Source organism: Cygnus olor, chromosome 15 (assembly GCF_009769625.2).
Source record: "Cygnus olor isolate bCygOlo1 chromosome 15, bCygOlo1.pri.v2, whole genome shotgun sequence".
NCBI classification, from domain to species: domain Eukaryota; kingdom Metazoa; phylum Chordata; class Aves; order Anseriformes; family Anatidae; genus Cygnus; species Cygnus olor.
This window is the reverse complement of record NC_049183.1, coordinates 281588-303968: the sequence shown is the minus strand read 5'-3', so window position 1 is coordinate 303968 and position 22381 is coordinate 281588. Positions and strand designations below refer to the sequence as shown.

Below are 22381 nucleotides of genomic sequence, written 5' to 3'. Positions count from 1 at the left end.
TTCAAGATCATCGAAAACGGTTATGGTTGCCAGAGATCCCATTTTTCCAGCATGCAAGTCCAGCTCCCCAGGAGGCACAGCAGTAGCTGTGCTCCGCTCTGCTCAGAACAGCCACGAGGTAGGGACAGAAGGAGCTGCTGGCAGCGCTCAGTAGCACCCTGTATCAGAAGCTGCTTGGCATTGATCAGCAGGAAGGCACAGTCACAGAGTGAGCCTCCAGCAGGATCCAGAACTATCGATGTCTATGCCTCGGCATAATGCCTCTCGAGCTGGAAACCACGCTTTCTGGTTTGTGAAAACTTCACGCCATGAGTGCATCTGCTTATTCGGGCACAAGGCATAGCCTTGCCTGGCTAACAAACTGCTTCTGGTGTTCTGCAGGCAGTTGCACAAAGTTGTGTCAGGTGTGCAAAGGCATGTCAATATCCTACCTTCAGCTGATGTGCTTCCACATTTATCCCATGCTACCCTAACTTCTGTACCAACACCAACAGTTCACAGAGAGTGGATTAATGAGAACATAACAAAAACAAACCCGATCTGTCTGTGCATGCTTTCTGTCTTTTGGAATCAGACCACATATGATTTTCCACTTCCCTCCTGATTAAAGAGGAGCGGTATGAAGCAGAAAGCAGTATTTTAATGCAGAAGTAGAATTATTCTTCAATATACACATCCAAAAACATTTTATTTCTTTGGTGAAAATAGCCTTCATTACAAAACTACAAGCTGCTTTCCAATAGTAAAATGGTGTGACCAAGAACAAGTTCTTGGTAAATCCTGTTGAAAACAAATAAGCAAAACAAACACCACAAAAAAAAAAAAAAATCAACCAACCAACCAAAAGAACCCCAACTCTTTTTCTCCTCTCTCCTTTATCCAAACAGTCAGTCTCCGTGGGATCCAATGGAGGTGGTATACTGAAATGTAATAATACTACACATGAAAGAGAGAGAGGGGGGGAAAAAAAAAAAAATCAATACACAAGATTTCAGGGGTCCCAGTTGCTTGAACTCACAAGAAATGCACTGGTTTCAGTGCAACAATAAAAACTCTGATGAAATACCTGGAACGTAGCAGCAAAGAAAAGTGATGTAAAAGCAAGCGGTGTTGTCTGTGTGTTGAGAAGGGCAATGACACCATGATAGGAATGTGACACCCACCTGTAGATTTTGCAAAATATTCCAAGAGTTGGAAGGAAAAGCATATACAAAAAGGAAATGATCTGGAAGAGGAAAAAAAAAAGAGAGAGAGAGAGCGCGAGCCCTCAGTATAAGCCTGCTTTGCCAGAGGGAAGGTTAAAAAGTCCCTTCGATCGAGCTGCGGAGCCCACAGGCAGCTCCGCGGGCGGGTGCAGCAGCAGGGGCAGCTTTGCCTCCCCGGCCTCCCGGCTCAGCGCACGAACCCGGCGCTGGGCACCACCCCGCAGCGGAGCCGAGCCGCTCGGCCCCTCGCCTCGAGGCTGAGCCGCACCGAGAGAGGAGCGGGGTTGTCCCCGCTCAGCCGGGGCCCCCAGCGCGGCTCCTCCCTTCTCGGGAGCGCGGTGCCCGGCCTGGGGGCAGCCTCTTAGGGCCGGCGGGGGCGGCCCCGGCTCAGTCCCGCACGGCGGTCGCAGAGCGAGGCCGCGCTGCCCGCCCCCGCTGCCCATGGCGCCCCGCCCGGGCCCGCTGCTGCTGCTGCTGCTGCTGCCGCCGGCCGGTGAGTGCCCTGCGGCTGGGGACGGGGCCCGGGGGCAGTGGGACAGGGGCTGCGACCCCGGCCCGAGACCTGCCCCCGACCAGGGGAGCTGCTGGGCCGGGGGCTTCGCTTCTTGGGGGGGAGCTTCGCTGCTTGGAACTTCTTGGGGAGTCTGGGGGGAGCTTCGCTGCCTTTTTTTTTTTTTTCCTCTGTTAACGAAAGTTCATCAGTAATGGGCAAACTGTGTGAAAGTTTGGTACCTAAAAGCCGACTGCAGGTGTAAAAACCTTTCTACAGAGGCAGGATGTTTTACCATACCCATCTCAGGGGGTAAGACACCCGAGACACAAAGCAGTTCTGAAGCGAGGAATTGCTGGTGCTAGGGTTGTCTGCACAGCCACAGCGGGGTTATTCATAGAGAACGACTCATTCCTCGGGAGTAAGTTACGGTATGGGAATATAATTAAAGGACCCCTGCCTCGTACCTGACTATAACAGACTGCTCACTTAGCAGGTATTTAATTATTTTTTTTTTTGTCTCCTACTTATTAAATTAACGTCCTGTTTCTTAAACAATATTAGAGACCAGTTGTAATAATTTAGTTCATTTCCTCATAGATTTTCTGAGGTATTCATCAGCATAGTGCCTGAATGTACTTACTCCACGCTTCTGTGAAACTATACTATCATCATCATCATCATCCCTCTTTTACAGATAGGTAGCTAAGTTAACACACAAAAAAAGCATCCACTAATTTTAGGTTTCCGTGCTGACACGACAGAACCCAATCTTTTTGTGCTCCTTTAAATGACAGGGAACGTCAGCTGCTTAAAGCCTGGCTCTCAGCAGTACACTTGTAGTTTGTTTCTCTAGCCCTGAGATATTCAGCAGGCTGGGACCATCCAGAGGCATTGTTTTAAAGGGTTAAAACTAACCTCATGCTGAACTTCTCTAACAGCTGTAAGGATAAAATCCAGTTTTCCAGAATAGCATCCAGCTGCCTTAACTAAGAGATTGGCTTTTGTCTCCTTGCACTTCTCCACACATTCTTAAACCACTTGGAAATTCAGCAAACCAAATCTCACAAATAGAAAGATCTTAAGGACAAGAGCCTTGACCTGTTCTTACAGCAGATCCTCTGTACAGAATGAATCAGGGATCTGGGGAAAAAAAAAAGTCACCTGATTAAAGACCACAAGGTAATGTGCTTACATAATGGGGCCAACTTAAGGTTCCACCAGGCTCACTGCCCCAATTCTACTTCCTCACCTCCGCGTGCCCCTATTATTCCTTCTGCATTTTGATCATCCTCCAAGACTTCATCCTTTGCACAGTCCAAACCTCAGCAAGAACATTAAGGAAAACAATGAAAGACTGTTTCACTGCTTGTGCCAGCCTAGAGCAATCATTACAGAGAGAGCCTGGCTTCAGCCCGACGGCTGAGTCAAGCATCGCAGTCACCCCTTCCGTAGGCAGCGAGGAGGAAGGGAAATGCAATTTACCTGTTTCTCAATGCTTGGTCCACAGTATCAGGCAAATTTATCTGTTCAAAGGAGTTTACACACGACCACAGTTCATAGAGATAGCATATCAGTAGTCTGGGCAACAAGATGAGGTGATAAAGGCCATTCCTGAGGCAGAAAACATCTCACAAAAACATGTTAGTTATTACATTGTCCCTTCCAACCCAAAGTATTCTATGATTCTATAACCATGTACAGCACAATCAAAACGCTGAAGAGCTCGTACAGGTGACAAACCATGAGGGTACAATGAAGTTTAAACTCTCCAAACGTGGCAGGACTCCAATTTGGGCAACAAAATTACTGATTTGAAATCAGGCAGGACACCAACATAATGTGCTTACTTACTGTTACTTTCTCTCAGGCTGTCTTTACTGTTAACTTAATTTCACTCTTCAGAAAGTCACCTCTTGGCTTTTAATCTCTGCGGTTTATTCATTAGAATCACATAGAACTGCATAGATTGTGTTTGTTTGTGTCCCCATCTGCTATTTTTATGTGTAGAGTAATCTTAGAATTGGTATAGTATTGTTTTTCCTTCAACCTTTACTTCTAAATCAGGTACATCACATCCATTTAAACGTGAGTTTGCTGATCTCTTGTTAGTTTTGTTTCCCCCCCTAATCTCCAAATACTTGTCTGTAAAGCTTTCTTTTGAGAACAGAAGCAGCTGAAATTTTAACATTTTCTTTGGCTTTATTCCATGGAAGTTCTGATAAAATTTTGTAAACATTTATTGTGTTGCTGATACACTAATGCTATCATTTCCGTGCCAATACTCCTCCTGTTTCTGTCATTATGTGGGTTCTAGGAGCATCCTTCATTGCTTTTATTATACATGGGTTATAAAGCTTTTGGGACAAACCTTTCTTTCAGCCTCGTTCTGAGCATCTGGTACAATACAGCCTTGCTTTATACCTGGAAGTCCAGATGCTGTAACAGAGAAAATCCAAGGATAAAGATTTCATTTCCTTTTAACTTAGGTGGCACACTTCAAAAAAATTATACTTGAGCTCGCCACGGAGTAGACAGTTCATCACTTCCATTTTACCTGGATTTAAATAAGGGATTGTGATTTCTCCGAAGTTAGCAGACAACTCTGTGATGCAACCAGGAATATGATTTGGAAGTTCTTACCTTTCTCTTTCTGTCTTGTAGCCCTCCTATACCTTCCTTCCCCAGCAGCCAAGAACCAAGATGCACTCTGTACATCCTTCACTTGCTTCTGGGGTTTCGTCAGAGTTACTAACATCATGTACAGCAAACCCGGCTTTGCCATTAACCACTAACATGGTTCCTTCAGTTGTTACTGGCTAGCTACAGGACTAGCAAAACTAAACACTTAAAGATTATAAGCTGTTTTAGTTTGTAATGCTGCAGCCTTACTGCAACATTTTTTTCCGGGCATTTACTGAACCTGTACTGATAGCAAGGGTAATGCTTTCAATGCTGGTATAAAAATAACTTAAGACTTAAAAATTGCTGAAAATAGGTTGGAGCCTTCAGTGCAAGGAAATGCTGCCTATTTACCATCCAGGGTCTTTGATGTGTTAGCTGAAACTGAAGGATGACCTGAAGCCCTAAAAAGAGTCACATGGTGTCCCAACGTTTATCTCCTTCCCAGGACCTAACTGCTTTAGTATTGAACTGATGGCTACAATAAAGTCCTTGAATACTCTTGCTCTGTAGAAATGATGGTGAGAATCCCTTAAACAAACAACCTTTTTTCTAACTTCCCTGTAAATGATTCCAAGCACCCACACTCTTCTCCGCTCCCTGATGGAGAATTATTAAAATATACATTAATCATACAGTCTTCACAACCTTCACATACATCAACAAAAAGAATTCCCTCCCAAATTTATACACACACCCTTCATCCCTTCAACATATTACAACAACAGAAATTCCTCCCTCCCCCAGTAAAATCAGTTATTTGGCATCTTGGCCTAGAAATTAGGATGCTTTAGTGGAAAAAAAGAACCCCATGAAAAAGGATATACTTGTACAAGTGTGAATTTTATATAAAGTAATAACATAGGCAAAATTGCATTTTAGGTTAAGGAGAAAATCATCACTTAGGGCATCTAGTCCTAGCAGACTTGTGGATCTAGACCACAGAACACGCTAGCTCTAGCCAGTTTTAAGAACAGAAATGACTGAAGTCTGTCATTATATGCTGCCTTTATGGGAGGCAAACACAACACCTTTTCTGAATGCTGTTCAGTATTCTGCTCACTACCAAGTGGGGGAAAAGGGATTGGGTCAAGGACAGTCAATCACTGTGCCCCAGAGTTTCAAAAAGAGAATGGAGTATTATTTCAAAGTACTGACATATATTATCAAAGTTAAAATAAATACTAATAACATCAATGACTGTGTCTGCACATTAGATTCAACGCAAAGTTTTTCTTCCACAGTTTATAGAGGCGCTCTTGGGGAAGCCCGTTTAAGGAATAGAAGAGGAATTCTAGAATTAGCCGGAGCCATTAGATGTACTACAGGACGATCTCCTTTTGCCTACCTACGTTATGGATGCTACTGTGGACTGGGAGGAAGAGGATGGCCCAAGGACGGAGTAGATTGGTAAGAGTAACTATTTATCTGAGTAGCAAAGTGCTGAATACTTGCAAATGACAGAGAAAAAGGACTGAAATATGAATTAGGCCTATTTAACATCAACAAGGGAACTGACTCTAAACACACTTCAGAATGCTAAGAAACTCTGAAGTATTAAAATAGTATCACTGTAGACCTACCTGAGTCTTTATCTCAAACTCTTACTGCATTAATATCGGCTTCACAGTGCAACTGAGTTTTCTTGCTGTTGCTGCTTGGCCAAAAACTGAAGAACTGAAGTCTTCTTAGAAGAGTTTTAAAAGCTCAAACATTCAAACTCTCTATTTAACAAGTCCCAATCGCAAGTCTTTTGATTCCACTTCTATCCATCCCATTTTATTAGTGTTCAAAATAGTACATAGAAAGTTGTGCAAAATTCAACCTGTGAAAAATAACTTTTGAATATGAGGAGCTATGAATCATTACTAAAATAATTATAAAACCAGTCCTTTTAAATTTAGTATGAGACCTCATTATACTGACTACCATCAATTTAACTAATAATTGTACGTTAGCTGTCAGGGAGATGATTTCATGGTTATAGCAGTTAAATAAAAGTTTTACATTTTCAAGGTTATCATTATAACAATAAATTTCCCCACCATATGTTACCTCTTGGTTATCACTTTCCAAACATATTATATTGTAAAACAAATTAAAACAAACACCTGATACTCACATTTGGGGTAGAACATACAGGAAGTCATACAGAAAGCTTGCATCTGAGTTTTTTTGCACAGAGTAGTTGTGTTCAAACCTTAAACTTTTAGAATCTTTTCATATGTGTTTCAAACTTTTGCACATAAGTTCTGTTGTTTTAAAAGAGAGTTTTTGTGGTTGCTGCTTTATGGCTGGGAACACATGAAAAGAAGGATCTGTTATTAGTTCTAGTTACTTGCATACCCAAAGATAGTGGTGAAGCATCTATAGTTTGCTAATCTTTCCTTGTGGGTCTATTTCTCACTTTATGAAAGTCCCATAATAGCAAGAAGCTTATTCTGCACAAACCACAGTTATGTAACATTAAGAACAAGCCAGAAGTGACTGTACTTATTACTCTGCTTCTGCATTTGACCAAGTTAGCATTTGACGCTAATTAACATCTAGCATCAAACATTCTTACCAAGTTGTATTTCTTACAGTTATGAGCTACACTGTGAACTGTTTACATTCAGAATTAGGTCTGAAAACAATCTAAGTGAAATTACAAAAATACTTAATCTGAAGCAAGAATGTCTGTAATGGAATTATTTGTATAATACTTACTGCAATTTAAATTTATACCTATCACAAAAATAAACTTTCAAATGGAGACAATTTTTATTGCTTTTATAAGACATCTAAAATCCAGAAGCATTTGCTTTTTTTATTAAATCCTTAAATTAGGTCTAAAGTTATTCTAAAAATTTAAGAGATGCATTCTTATAAGACTGCTATTTCTGTAAAGACATGAAGATAGACTGAACTGTGGCAAAAAAAAGAAAAAGCCATACTTCCTGGTTTATTTACCTTAGTCCTGCTATGAAGACTCTGAGTCCATTTTTTTTCTTTTGTTTCTTGGAAGAGACTTACTCATACATATAAAATGGATGTATCGAGCTACTTAAAAATTGAACAGCAAAATGCCTGTAAAGTACTGCAGGATGTTTAAATGAAGATTGGTGTAAAATTACCAAGTAATTATTTAACGAGCATACAAAAATAGTCATTCCAAGTGAGAAAAAGTCAATGCCGTGAGCTCTCTAGCAAACAGATTCCTCAGGCAACCTAAACACCATTGCTAAACATCACATACATACTGTAATATGATGGTTGTAGGCTACCAGGAGGTAACCGAATGACTGAATGCAAAAAGCTTGCCGATGTATCCTGTTCTTCCACTGAGGAAGAAAAACAGTCTGCAGCAAAGACTTGCAAACTATCCATCTGAATTCAGGTCCTTCCCTACATGCTATTCTGGGCTTGCAGTGTCTCCACACCATATGAGTAATTATTTTTTTAAGCATTAAAATATGCCATTAACACTTACCTATACTGTTTAGTTCCACAGTGTGATAGAAAGTCTATGAATTCATTGTCTCAAATGTGAAAAGAATAACCTTGAAAGCATGATTTGGGGTAATTTTCCATTTTTTTGTATGATAGGGAGCAAACAGTTTTAGGTATATGACATTAAACTGCAGCCATGCCTATGCATTACTGAACAATTCACCTGCACCATCTAAGGACTTCGCCATGAAAAGACATTTTTGGTAGCATGCTATGGCCTAACAAATTTTCTCTCCCCCCCCCCCCCCCCCCCCCCCGAAATTGTTACAAAGCCATCAATAAGAAAAATTAGTCACTTATTATCTGACAAACTATTCTGGTGTTTAATCATCTTCTTGAAAGGGGCTAAAAGGGAGGGGATAGGCTATGAAGTAGGCATTTTGTTTAAAACTGAGAATACTTGAAAGATTCTTACAGATGCAAAGGGAAAGTTCAACTAAATCAATGCGTATCAGACACTTTTTTCCCCTCATCGTTTATTACATGAAAGAATACTTAATGTCTATATTATCCGTTAAACAGTTATCCTGTTTTGATTCCTTGTTAGGCAACTCGTTGCACATTCATACATTGACTGTTTTATTACTTTACAACCTACAAAATATGCTGATAAAAACCATCTGGATTATGTCACTTAAATTACCACAGTATGAATTAAGGCAAACCCGTTTCCGTTTCTCTCAGGTGCTGCTTTAACCATGACTGCTGCTATGGTAAGGCAGAACGAGCAGGTTGTCACCCCAAGATAGAAAGTTACCACTGGGAATGTGAAGACAACATTGCTGTGTGTGGTGAGTGGACAGTTACGTTTTTGGGTTTAGTTTTACTTGCACTGATTGCCTCATGGACTTCATAGAAAGACACTTAACTCCAAAATCCTTATTTTGCCTTCCCTCCTTTTGCAACCTCTTTGCAGGGTAAGCTATTTTTCTAGAAGGCATGGCTATGCCCACTGAATGCAATTTCTTTTTTTAAAATCCCCACCTGCTGACATAACCAAGCAAAATTCTGATCTACAAGTTTCTATTATTTTTTCAGAAAACACTTCAAAAATAAACAAACCAACCCACCTGTTTTCACTCAAGCTGTGTAACGTATATATATATATTAAGGAACCTATGCTATGCCTTGCTGGTCTCCAACTGGAAAGCAACTACAAACGGGGCCAGAAAATTACAGCTGTTTAAAAAGGATCATTTTTACACTTAGCAGAAAATATTATATACCATTTCTAAGTTGACAATGTACACATTTTTGGCATACTTACCACTGACTGACTGCACACCACATTACTAGTGACTGCAATGCACAAGTGACTGCAATTAAAACTTAAAAGTTCAAACACTAAGGCAATAAGTTATTTGATGAGTATATCTGTTTATTGAAATAGCATGTCCACAAGCCATAAAATGTAAATTTGAAAATTCAGCCTGATAAAACTTGTTTGATTGCTCCGAAATACATACATGTATATGTAATACATGCCAAGCTACAGTGTAAAAGGGAGGGACAAAGAGATGTTAAAGAAATTAAACAAAAATATGTAATAGGGAGAAGCAGCATGTCTTTTACATGATTTGTTTACAACACCCAGTGTTTTCAGATATACTTAAAGAACTTTTTGAAGCTATAACACCTAAGAAGCCCCCAAGCTTTGCAAGCCTTTTTTTTTTTAAGCTTTAAGTCAAAGTTACTTTGCATGTAACTGTCTGCTACTACCCAGAATACAAATCAGCTTAATAGCTTATTATTTGCACTGCAAAAATGCAGGCCCTTTTATAAATTTGTTTACAAGTCTGACTCTCAGACTGACGTATTTTACAGGTAGCAGAGTAGGTCATTCAGAGAATACAAAAGATAAACGCTCATTTCACAACTCAATTTAATGTATTTGCCTGACCTGAAATCAGATGAAGTTTTTTGATGTTATTTTCTTTCCTCCTTTTCATTCAACCCCTATTTTGCCCAAGCATCTAGCTCATATAGACTCTCTACTCTGAGTAATTTCCTCCTCTGCTCCAGAAGTGCTAAGCATCTTCTCTCTCAAACTATCTAACAGTCAAATTACAGTCAGCCTATATTTGGCTGTAAAGGTTCTGCTCCTATTCCAGACCAGAAGCTGACATTTTGAAATACTAGCCAAGACAATACGCATATCAGCAAGAAATAAAGTTGGAACAAAATAACAAAATAGCTGGCATACCATTGAGAAAGTTAAGTTTGGAGCAATAACCCCCCCCCCCCCCCCCCCCCAAAAAAAAAAAGAGTAGTTCTTTCTTCTCCATTCTTCTCAATTAATGTTTTATTTATGCTGCTAAGTCATTTATGCTTCTTACACTAAAAGAAGCTTGTACTGTAGCTAGTTACAACATCAACGTATATACATTAAGAACAGTCCCATTTCATAGCAGAACGTGAGTTTCTTCATCACAAAACTGAATGCTTGTTCTGCTCCTAGACAAATCTCAAGCAGTGATTGAGGTAAGCTTTCACACTCTGGCAAAACAATCAAAAATTTTTCAGTTTACAGACTGCTGCAGGAAAAAAAAAAAAATCGCATTTCTGGGTTGGCACAATAAGACTAAAATATACTGCTGTGGAAGAAACTGTTCATGCCAACAAGAAATGTTAATGCTAGAAGAAAGAATTCATGCCAAAAAACCCTACTAAGTTTCTGTAAGGACTACAATTACAAAACAAACATGGCCAGAGATGGATTTTATTGTACTTTAACACACTTTACCTAGCTTCTTATAGAATACCTTAATAAAAAAAAAGGGGGGGGGGGGGAATAAGCTATAAGCTGAAGATGGAACACCTTTGCATTCTTTATTACACATAGATAATTTTTAATGCTACATCCTTTAATAGAGTAAAGTATACGTGAAATGGAAATTTCTTCCCAAACTCAAATTTCACTAGAGCAAAAGGGCAGGCAAGGAGGGTTACATACCACTTTCTAAAGAGGAATTAGCTACCAGAGTTCCTTTTCTAAAGAAGGTAGAGAACTTTTGCTAAAGCAAACCATGCTTATGTATCCTCTATTGCTGAGCTGTCCTTGCATGGAGCTTAGTCTAAATACAACAGATTTTCCAATACACAAAAGAACTGTCTTACTAAAGCTCAGTACAGTTCCTGTTGCATTTGAACTACAAGAATAAAATAAAGCATGATTGCTGTTTTGTAAAAGATTGCGTTACTTATCTGGCAAACATAGAACAGGAAGTAGCAATTGTTGTAGGTCCATTTGTTATTTCTAATTACTTCAAACTAATATCAAACTTATTTGTTTTCTTTCAGAATCAATAGAAGACAAGTGTCAAAAAATGGCATGTGAATGCGATAGTGAAGCTGCCAAATGTTTTTCTAAAGCTCCCTATCATACAAAGTACCTTTTGTGGCCAGATGTTATGTGTGGTGAGATTCAGCCTGTGTGTAGATATTAGGTACAAAAGATCAGCCTTTATGACAACTCTGTATGTATTTAAAACTAAAAAGACTATTTTTGTCACAGTATTGACAAGAAATGATTTTTCACTTTCTTGATTCTCCTTCCTGCCACTCTAGCTTCTCTATCCCAGAATGGCTGAAGTAAACATTTACCTTCTAATTTAACTTCTACAATACATGGACTAAAAAAGCATGTTCAGTAGTTTGGTGTAAGCGTTTATTTACTAACCTCAAATTCCTATTTAGTATTTATCAGTTTAATGAGTAACTGACTTAAAATTTGTTTGAATCACAGAATAGTTTGGGTTGGAAAGGACCTTTAACAACCACCCAGTTCCAACCCCTGCCATGGGCAGGGACACCTTCCATTAGACCAGGCTGCCCAAAGCCCAAACCCCATCCAGCCTGGCCTTGGGCACTGCCAGGGATGGGGCACCCACAGCTCCTCTGGGCAGCCTGGGCTAGGGCCTCACCACCCTCATAGTGGAGAATTCCTTCCTAATATCTAATATTTTTTGGTTTATATTCAGCTTCATGATATCATTCACCACAAATTTTCCATCCTCGCTTCACTGGAATGTAAGATACAAACCACACTTTTCCACTAACATTTATCTTAACATTTGTTACATTTGAACTGACAGGAAGAAATGCACGAAGTGACAGCATCAGCGTAAAAAGCCCCTCTGTCCATATTAAACGTTTATTAGGAAACCTAATTCAACTTTCGTATCTCACTCTACTTCAGAGGTCCTACCTGTATTAAAAATTGCCCAACATAGTTTTTTCTTTTCAAGCATTTACTGTCAAAGAAAACGTCAAGCACTTTGATATAAAATAAATAAAACTTATTTAGGAAGGCCTAGGATTTAAAAATGTACCTTTAATCTTTAAAAATATTCATAGGCAGATTTAAAGTTCATATTAATGATAACAAATGAAAAAAATCAACAACATAATGCAAGGCGACGCAGCTCTTGAATATCTAAGAGCTTCTGCTTCAGTCAAAAAAAACAATACATTAATAAATGGCAATCCAGTTTATACAAAATAACTTTCCAGTCAACATTCACTCACAGTTCTAGATACACACCTTATATTGCAGTAAGACATAATTACAGTGTCAGGTCACTTATCCAAAATAATCCCTTTAAGAGATAACCCTGAATTTAAGGATTAGCAACAGACTTTAAGAGGAGAGCATTAAAGAAGCTATTGATGAAATCTAACTGATCTGAACAAAACAAAGCAAATTGAATGGCAAATCACCATATCTTCCAAAGGGCAAGAAAACTCAGTCTTTGCCTTTAACAGGGGGAATTCTAGAACAAACTTTACCGTGCATTTGACAGTCACAACTTCACATGTAAAGCAGGCTGAAAACACTGAAGTACTTTCAATATCAAGCCTATCCAGGAAGAGCTCTCCTTTGGCAAGTTTAAGTTCTGAGCAACACATTTCCTTGGTATGAAATACTAAGTTAAACACCACTGTAGTTGTTCAGAAGACACCGATTTTAAGACAGAATAGCGAAGTTTGATTTGATCAAAAATATGATGACATGACTAAGTTTTAAATGGCAAAATCAGGAATATATATAATTTTGGATAATAAAGCCCATCCTCAGAGTTGGAATCAACTGTTTAAGAGTAACTTACCTTAAGGCTTTTTTGTATGTTTAAGTTAATGTAATCCAACATTTTCACTGCCACATACGTAAAGGAGAAAAGCAAAGTTTCTTTCAAATAACCACTTTTAGAAACTAAATAGCTCAACATTTCTAATGCCAGTCACTGCACTTGTGTCTCCAAACGCCTTACTTCTTTAACCACAAGATCAATGTTTATAATTGGGTTAAAGTACAAGGCCCAGTAAAACAAACAATTGCAGACAAACTGAGGAATAAAAGGCCAAAATATAGCAACAAAAAGACCCTGGGTTGAGACTTTCCAGAAATGTCTCCACATTCTGTGAGGAATAGTCCTGTGGAAAAGGAAAGGGAGAAGCTTAATGGAACTTTGTTTTGTTTTTAACCATTCTAAGACAAGCTAATTTATGCTGCAGCCTCAAATTATTTAACGCTTACTCAATTACCTGCAAAGCATCATTCTGCACTCCATAGAAACTTTCTTAAATATAGTAATGCTACTTTTTATGTGAGGATGTATTAAGTCAATTTATTCAGACTACAAACTACAGCAGTTAAAGTGGTAAAATTCTGGATTTGTCATAGATTATGTTCATATACTGTTCTCATTTGAAGATGTTCTGCCCCCTAGCTGCTGACAAACAAAGTGAAAACCCCATATATGTCAAACCAAGAACTTCTCCTATGCGACTTCTAGAAACTATAAACAAAAGATCAGGCAATTATGAAGTGATATTAATACACGTGAAGTAAGACCAAAGCAGTAACTTTTCTGTTACTTCTAGCGATTTTGATTGCCATCAGAGGTAATATCAGTCTAACTAAACTAAGTTGAGGATACATCCTTTAGTAACTATACTGTAAGTATATCTTGACAGAATTCTTGCACGTTTAGTTCTCAGCTGACAGTTAATACCAGTTACCATAAAAGGCAGGTACACATTAACTCTTATCCTGAGAACTAACGGTTAGGAACACGCATATTATCATTACTGCATTTGCTACACCTGATCAGTAAAACCAGCTGTAATAAATCCTTTCGAGTATTCACAGCAAGAAATATATTCAAGACTGGAAATTAGTGCATGTGCAAATTTAGATTCACATATTCTTATTAGTCTCAGAGTTGTGGTTAGACACTGTAATTTCAGTAAGCAACTGTGAAATCAGAGACTTATTTTCCAGTTTATAAGGTCACATACTTCCTAAACCCTTCAACAAGCTCAATAAGACTTACTTCAATTCTCTTCTTGACCAGAGCCTCCAAAAGGAGAATAACTCAAGAACAGAGAGCAGCATTGCATTTACAATTATAAATCTTGATGTCCAATAGTGCACATCCAGCCAATCCCAAGCAAATTCAGCTATCAACTGGTATGGCAAAAATAAATACTTCACAATGAATTCTCTCCACTGTTTCCAAGTAGGATCTTTGAGGTCCTGTAAATTAGGAAAAAAAAAAAAAGTTAAACAATTTCCTACTAAATAGACACAATACTGGCTGGCTTATTTCCACTACTCCTCTGTTTTTTGTTTTTTAAACAAACTGAAAGCAGTAATTAATCTTTTTTTTATGCTTTTTAGTAGATAGCATTGTAACACAGTAATTTCCATTAGAGTAGCATAAAACATCACAAGCGTCCAGACTTTATAATGCCATTTTTTAAGTGCGGATATTTTCAGATAAAGGTTTTTCTACAGTCATGTGACCTTAAAAAAAAAAAAGAATCATAATCATTTTCACATGTTTAAAACCCTTAAATATCTTGCTAAAGGTTGTAGTCACAACACTGTTAATCTCATTCAATAAAATAAGAGGAACCATTTACTTTACACTATTTCTTTTTAAAAAGTTGAATGGTAATGAGATGAAATGATGAATAATTACATCATGCTTTTAAGCAACTAAATCTTAAATTGCTTCAACCATGCAGCACTTGAACACTTACTAATAATTTTGTGACAGTATCTTCATACTGGTCTTCTTGCGTAGGACAAATTGTGTGGATGAAAGGTAAGAAAGCTTCTGCATAATCAAATAGATATAAGTATAACATACTGAGTCTTGGAGAACTCTTCAGTGCATACAGAAGAAAGAGTGATTTTCCTGGATTTACTGCCTGAAAGGTATCAAATTTCGAACGATGAAAAAATTAAGGGACACATCAGTTCTTAGACTTTTTAAAAAGATCGTTTTTCAAATACAACGGTTCATTAAACTGGGCATTTTATATATATATTTTTTTTTTCAGAGTTAATTCTACTTCCTTAACACTGCTTTTGACTTTACAAGAATTGTCTTTGAAATACATTTTAAAATTACTTTATATAGATCACAGACTTTATACAGAATTTACCTTATATTCCCAAAGGTTCTGTGGTGGTTTAACACCTAAAGTTTTGACACATTCCAATTCCGCCATAATAGCTTTTCTATGGTTATTGTTCTCTATACTGTAAGGCTCTTTTGTGAAATCCTCCTCTGTCAGTGTGAGAAGGAGCCTACAAGAGCAGAAGAATTCAGAAGGTAAACAGTGACTCTTCACCAAAATGATATGACTAACAAATCAGTAATTACATAATGAAACAATAAGCTACTGATAGAAGGTACCACCTTTTGGATTACATTCCACATGGAGTGTTCTGAATCAACTGCATCTCAGAGCCTGGGTTTTAAATATCCTTCAAGTTTTCTCTTGCCTGCTTTCAGCATGCAAATTTAGCAGCTTGTTGGCTATCACTGAACACAATTCTTCATTACATCACAGATCTAGTCTGGTCTCCTGATATCAAACCTAGAACTCTTGGGTGGAGTGCAACAATGCATATAGCGCACTAATTTCCGCAAGAAAGAAAAGGTGGGGGGTAGATAATGTATTAGTAGAATTTTACTTTCAGTATCATTTCAGTCTACATTGTTAGTATTTAAACAAGTTCTTAGAAAATTTTCAGTTAGGTTGCTTAGTGTCTACTACTAAAGTTTTCAACTATAAGTGTTAAAACATCTCCTGTATTTTCCTTTGCTACATCCATAGAATATTCCCACTATCTATGGAACAAAGTCTGGTCATTTCATAATATACCATGTCTAATGAAAACCATCTAGCAGTCCACTCAAATGATAGCCACTCCTGACAATTAGACCCCTCACCTTCCATTCACTTTCTCCAGCAGAAATTTCTCTTTATAATGTGAAGCCCATGGGCCCAGTTGCTCTAGCCAAAGTATCACTTCTTCAGCAGTCCATTTAGCAACTGGCTTGTGGACAAGAAGATCATCTTCAAATTCTCTGCTACTCCAGTGATACCCAAGTAGTACTACCTATAGGTAGATTAAAAAAAAAAAAAGAGATCCTTTGCAAAGCTAATTTATTATCATACAAATAAATGTGCATTGAGGGACTTGACACGCAAAATCTTTCATGCTAAGAACCCTAGAGAATATTTAGGTTACAAGGAACTATCTTGGAGTCTTAGCCAAGTTGTCTAACTTCCATTTGTTGTATATTCCAATTATAGCTGCTGACAAACAACTCTGCTACCTTATTTACTCAGCTCAGCCAAAGTCTCTTCTATACAACCCTTTTTATGTGCATGTAATTTAAGTATATTTATTTACATATTAAATGAAGTATATGGAATAAGTAATATGGAACCATCTCAACGAAACTTACTGCTACACCAGTTAAAGCTGTCAGAACGCCTGAGAAAAACCCTCCTCCTCGAGGATTAATTCTTCCTGTGTTTGGAGCTGTAGAAATCTGGTCATTCCCATATTTTTGGAAGGTTGCTAAGCTGCGTGCTACATCACTGTTTTGTTGAATATCTTCTTTTCTTTGTTCAATTGCATCAGAAAAGAGTCTTTCAATAACATCCCTAATGGGAAAAATACTTGTCATTGACCTATAACCATTGAGGCCTAGCTTTCAGAAAAGGGATTAATTTTAAGATTTTTGTTTTCCAGCCTCTGCCAAAGACTGTCATCTTTGAAAGCAAGACAACATTAGTTAACGATACTTAGTAAAGTTAAACTTAAACCATTTACTTCAAAACAGTATTTTCCTTAGCTTTTAAAGATGGAGGAAGTTAAAAATCTCACATTTAAAACCAACAATCCTTATCTCATATATAAATTCAGTACTGTGTACACTACTAGGATGCCTTGATTATTCCAAAATGCTAAGCAAGAAACAACATAAAAGGATACCATCAATTCTATAACCTATTTATTAAAATCCTATTAATGTAGGCCAAGGTTGTCTTGAACACACCACAAGAACTTGTAGGTAATTTAAGACAACAGTTTGATGTTTTGAGCTTTCTTCTGCCATCAGATCATGCTTCTTCCTATAAATAATTCTTACTACAGAAATAATCACAAACTTATCAAGGATTCTTCTAACTTAAAATAACTGGTTATTTCCTAATAATTTTAACAGATGCGATTGTCTCGGTATAAATTAAAAAAAAAGACTGCTCCTCTCCATTCCCTAAAATATTCAAGAAGGGGGGGAAAAAACAAAACAAGGAAACAACACTTTACTTTCACGCAGAAAAACATGCTTGAACAGTTAAAAAAAAAAAAAAAACAACAAAGAAGGTATAAGACTTCTGGCTCTAAACATCCTTGTGACAGTTCAAGTTACCAACAAAATACAAAAATTTATAGCAGATTCAAGAAACCAGACAGTTAATTTTGGTTGTTTTAGAAATAAATTTTTAAAGAAAAGCACATTACAATTACCTGAGAAGAATGTTGACTTTGGGGAATCCTTCCCATTTTTCTCTGCATTCTGGACATTCATTCTTCTTGGAGGATACCCACCACAACGCTAGGCAATGTCTACAGAAACTGTGTCCACAGTTCAGGGTGGTGGGATAAACCAGAATGTCATAACAGCAATGGCAATGGAACTCACTAACTGATATTCGCCGACTGATTTCAGGGGTAGCATGTGCTTTAACTTCTGCCCTCTCAGGTTCACCTTGTGAAGTCTCATCTTCTTCCATTTTCTTTTAGACCTTATGCAAACCAAAAGCTCTCTCAGATCTTCAAATGTGGTACAGCATTACTTCTGCAAAGCAACAAGATAAGTCTCAATAAGAAAATAAAGTTACTAAATATGTTTAGAATTGCAAGAAGTTTATTTTATCATCGTAACATCTGTCACTCTTATAGTTTTAAACTTTGTAACTAACTTAACTCTTCCTAAAATGAAGCATGATATACTTTTTCAAAAAATATATATTTTTTGCAAACTACAATCAAAATCAGACTCTAGATGTAAAGTGTTGAGCTCAGTCTCCCTGTATGTTTTTTTCCAGTGTTAGGTAGCACATGAAAGTGAAACCAAAAACCTCACCAACTCTCCGATTCAGACACCCATCTTATTTTGGCCAATAAATCAAAAGAAACATCATTAGAAAATACCAGAAGAGAATAAAAAAATAAAACCAACACCAGAATACGTGCAACATTTTGATCTAATTTACTCTGGCACTATTCTTTACAAGTATATGGAATAAAATTTAACAAAGACCAATGCTAGGCAATGTAAAAACCCCCAGTTCATGAAGTCACACGCCTCAAAATTATAAGGGATTGTTCTGTTTGCCATCTCAGTGAAGGACTGAGCTCTGTATTAACTTCTTTACTAGTAATTACCCATTGCTGATATTTCTGAAAAGGCACAGCTGAGAAAAGTGTAAGATTTCCACATTTTTTCCAGTGTAAGTTTCCCCCCCAGCTTGCCAAAAATATCATCCTATTTGTTTTATGTTCCTACTACACTCTGTCAACTGGTCGTGTCTAATTTCTTAGGACACACATTGATCCAGATGACTTATCATTACATGTTAGAAAGGACCAAGGGCTGAAGGATTTTCCCCTCAGGCATTAACAAACTTAAATACGCTTATGCTCTCCCCCATCTGACTGCTGCTCACTACCGGGTTACCATCTTTCCACGCAGACCAGACCCAACACAAAGAAGTAAGCACGCAAGTATATAAGAAAAAAGAATAATGCAGCCCGACAAGCAGTACAGCGCTACATACCCATAGTGCAGCCAGGCTCCCCAGAGCGCTCACCACCACTTCTCTTCCCAGCCAAGCACACGCTGTCGGCTTGCTACGTAAAGCAAGCGACACATCACTTCCAAGAGGAAGAAACCAAACCAAGCTTTTGCGTCTGAAAACGTCCTCCTCCTTTTCTAAAACGGAGAGGCAGCGGGGTTCTCCGCAGACCCACCTCACCTCAGCACCCAGCAGGCGCCTCACAGCTCCCCCCGGCGTTTTCCCCGCTACCCGCCCACTCCCTCCCGCCTCGGCGCCGCCACCTCAGCCGAGGCCCGGACCCAGGTCGCCCTTCTGTTCCTCCCGCCCCGGAGCGGCGCCAGCCGGGGCCGGACACGCCTCAAACCCGCCTTCCCCTCACCGGGAGCGAGCCGCGCCGCTAACCCCGGCCCTCTCAGAGCTCCCGGAACCCTCAGAGCCCGGCCGGCTCCGCTACCCACCGCTCCCCGTCAGACCCAGGCCCGGCCCGACTCGTGTCGTTTTAAGCCCCGCGCTGCGCCATGCTAGGGCACCGCTACGCGTTCTCAACGCGTCTTAACGCGCTCCCACACTCGTGAGTTGGGCTGCGTTTGCTGAACGCACGTCTGCACACTCATCTTCCTTCACGGAAACGTGGTCCGAGGTTTATTTCACAAGTTGAGATCTAGAGGGCTAATTGCAGAGGTCAATTAGGCTTCTAGAGGCTTGTTCAACAGCAGCGCTAATGCATACTGCAGTGAGCTGGCTCACACAGGCTATTTTTACCACATTTGAGAGTATTTCTCTATATAACACACATTCACAAATATTTATATCAGTCTCTGTTCCCTTACTGTATTTCTTTTTGACTAGAGTCCAAAACAAATTGATTTTTTAAGTAGGGTTGAGATGTATTTTTCACTGTGTGATATGAAGTAACATTTTCATACAGATTTTGTTCATGTTCAGCTTGGCACAACCTACAAATCCAGTTCAAATGACATCTGAGTTACCCAAACCAGATATCGCACATTACCATTAGTTCAGCCTATTTCAATAATGAAAGTAATAGCCTCTCATTGCTTCCTCTCCCGTATTATCCAGGTGTCTCCAGAGGCCAATTGTTCCTGTGCTGACACATGCACAGTCCTATTTTTGTTTGCTCTAGAACTACTCTAATCTGATTTACTCCAGGACAGAAAAACACATAGATGAGAAGTTCATCAACTCTTTGAGCAACAATCCAATACTTGTATACCACACTTGCATATTTATTTGGTTTACTTACCAGTTATTGCTTCTTCACATGCAAGTAGAGTTCCGTTAGCAATATTGCAGCTATTATTGCTTGGATCTGTTTGTGAATAAAAAAGGAGCATCCAATTCTGACCTTCTTTAAAGTGATATATTAAAGGTACTAAACAAATTTCCATTGACATGGAATAAGCAGGCATATATGTTCAAGCATACACACCATTGCTAGATTTTTTAAACACAATTTTAGTTATAATGGTTCAGGGATCATAGGAATGATTTTGGACTCCAAAGCAGATTTCAGCTTTCATAAAAATGAAGAATTCCACTATCAGCACAGAGTAAATGGTAAGTCTGTACCAGCAAACTTCCAATGCTTCATAGCAAAAAAAAGCAATGTAACCTTGTAATTACCTGTTTGCCCTGCTCTCTCTCAAGACTACCCAGTCATTTGGAAAGCCGCCAATCTTTTCCTGTGTCATTAAAAAATGGGAGCTTTGAGGAACTAAGATTACAAGCTATATTTTCATAAGTGCAGTTGCTTTAATGTATACATGGAAAAAAAATCAAGTAGGTACTTATTTCATTAGGTAAATATGTTATCTTCTTAAACTAAACAGAAGTGAAGATGTATGCCTCTGAAACATTAAGGACAATTACACAATAATTGATATTAAAACTTGAATAAATATCATAAGAATTATAAATTCTTTTAAACACCTAATAGCATTTCCTTTTTATTGCAATAAACTTTGTATAGGAAAACAGTTAAGAGGAGAATGTTCCAAAAGTGGATCAAAGAACGAGCAGCCTAGGCTGTCAACAGTCATACAGAATTTGATTTTTCTCCAGAGCAGACCCTCTCAGAAAAACAAAGGAAGACAAATGACTCTCATCTATTCGAACTTTAGTTCTGTAGCTTGGGACAAACTTTTTGTTTCAAAAAAATCCAAAAGTAAATCTGAGGGGATTAACTGGACATTAGACCAGCAATGAGAAAAGATGTGTAGCATCAAACAGTAGTTCAAATTACTATAAATTAGATAGAAACTACTTGTGATGAATAATTGCCAGACTCCACAAAACCCTAATTAATCAGAGTACTCTGCTGTTAATGTAAAAAAATGCTTTTTACCATATATAGATGGCACATTGCCAAGATGCTGCACTCTTAAAACCAGAGCATACAATACTATATCCAAGGTAAAATTGGATTAACTTGTAGTATGGATTATTACACCACATACTTCACCACATGAATATTTTTGTAGCTACTGTCATCCGCAGAGGAGTCAATCCTAAGTATAACTGTGCTGTTTTAGTCCTGCTATTTGAGTTCATTTTTCTCCTCCAAGTTAAGAAGTAACTTTTTTTGTTTTGTTTTGTTTTGTTTTTTAAATAGCTAAAGCCCCAAAGGACTGTTAATAGTTTCACATTTTCATTTTAAATACACAATAATAACACCTACGTTTGAAGCAGGAAATCTCTCTTGCCTGTAACACATAATACTTCATATTAAGTAACCACACTTTATTACAGCATCTGACATTTCTATTTGCAGTTTATTTAGCTTTGTTTTGTAACTGAAGCAGACTTCCTGGATTGCTCAGCTACTTGGGGAAAAACGTTAAATTTCTAAAACAGCCATCAAACTTTGTGTTTCTTTTTTCTTTTTTTTTTTTTTTTCTTAATAAATTGTATGCTTGTAAGTTGAAGGGAGAGAAAAGAGGAGACAAAACACAATTTGCTTAAAGTATGAATAAAACTATTAGCCAGTGATCTCTCTGAGCTAAGAAGGGACACAGCATTATACTTACTTTCAGGTTATCTCTAATACTATTTCATGCATAGTACTGCTCTATGCAGATCTTTTTGTTTCCAGAATAAGTACAAATATTTACACTACCTATTAGTAATGTAACATTCCACCACTTTTCGTAATTCTGTAATACGGTTTATCATAATTTTACAACTAAATGAAAACAGGTAACAACTTGTGAAAACCACACTGTATTCTAGAAAACTGTTTAGAAATCACAAGATCTCTCCTACTAAATTTAAGTGACTAATGAACCTCAAAGAGAGGTTCAAATCTCAAGCAAAGTTACCTTGTAGTTTGCTTTTCCCT

General features: G+C 38.1%; 2 protein-coding genes across 7 annotated transcripts; one reads left to right on the top strand and one right to left on the bottom strand.

Moving 5' to 3' along the window:
• Window positions 1-1322: 1322 nt before the first annotated feature.
• Window positions 1323-11388, top strand: LOC121078504 (phospholipase A2-like). Its single transcript, XM_040574768.1, has 4 exons — window positions 1323-1698; window positions 5622-5787; window positions 8554-8660; window positions 11170-11388. The coding sequence occupies exons 1-4, from the start codon at window positions 1647-1649 to the stop codon at window positions 11313-11315; spliced, it is 471 nt and encodes a 156-aa protein (XP_040430702.1). The 5' UTR covers window positions 1323-1646; the 3' UTR covers window positions 11316-11388.
• Window positions 11389-12182: 794 nt separating this feature from the next.
• Window positions 12183-19630, bottom strand: BFAR (bifunctional apoptosis regulator). Of its 6 annotated transcripts, none has more exons than XM_040574763.1 (8): window positions 19482-19630; window positions 17711-18041; window positions 16641-16842; window positions 16119-16288; window positions 15325-15469; window positions 14917-15087; window positions 14205-14407; window positions 12183-13302 (listed from the first exon to the last, which is right to left on the bottom strand). In XM_040574763.1, exons 2-8 carry the CDS (start codon window positions 17974-17976, stop codon window positions 13110-13112), a joined length of 1350 nt encoding a protein of 449 aa, XP_040430697.1. In that variant the 5' UTR covers window positions 17977-18041; window positions 19482-19630; the 3' UTR covers window positions 12183-13109. The 6 variants fall into 6 exon arrangements, with proteins under 6 accessions (XP_040430697.1, XP_040430696.1, XP_040430699.1 ...); XM_040574762.1 differs by lacking the exon at window positions 19482-19630 and adding an exon at window positions 19024-19451; XM_040574765.1 differs by lacking the exon at window positions 19482-19630 and adding an exon at window positions 19217-19451.
• Window positions 19631-22381: the final 2751 nt, after the last annotated feature.

Coding starts and splice junctions, on each gene's coding strand:
- LOC121078504 (XM_040574768.1), top strand. CDS start 1,647: ATGGCGCCCCGCCCGGGCCCGCTGCTGCTGCTGCTGCTGCTGCCGCCG. Junction 1,699..5,621: donor GCTGCTGCTGCCGCCGGCCG/GTGAGTGCCCTG, acceptor TTTCTTCCACAG/TTTATAGAGGCGCTCTTGGG. Junction 5,788..8,553: donor CCCAAGGACGGAGTAGATTG/GTAAGAGTAACT, acceptor CGTTTCTCTCAG/GTGCTGCTTTAACCATGACT.
- BFAR (XM_040574763.1), bottom strand. CDS start 17,976: ATGGAAGAAGATGAGACTTCACAAGGTGAACCTGAGAGGGCAGAAGTT. Junction 15,088..15,324: donor AGAACCTTTGGGAATATAAG/GTAAATTCTGTA, acceptor GATACCTTTCAG/GCAGTAAATCCAGGAAAATC. Junction 13,303..14,204: donor TGGTCAAGAAGAGAATTGAA/GTAAGTCTTATT, acceptor CCTTTTCCACAG/GACTATTCCTCACAGAATGT.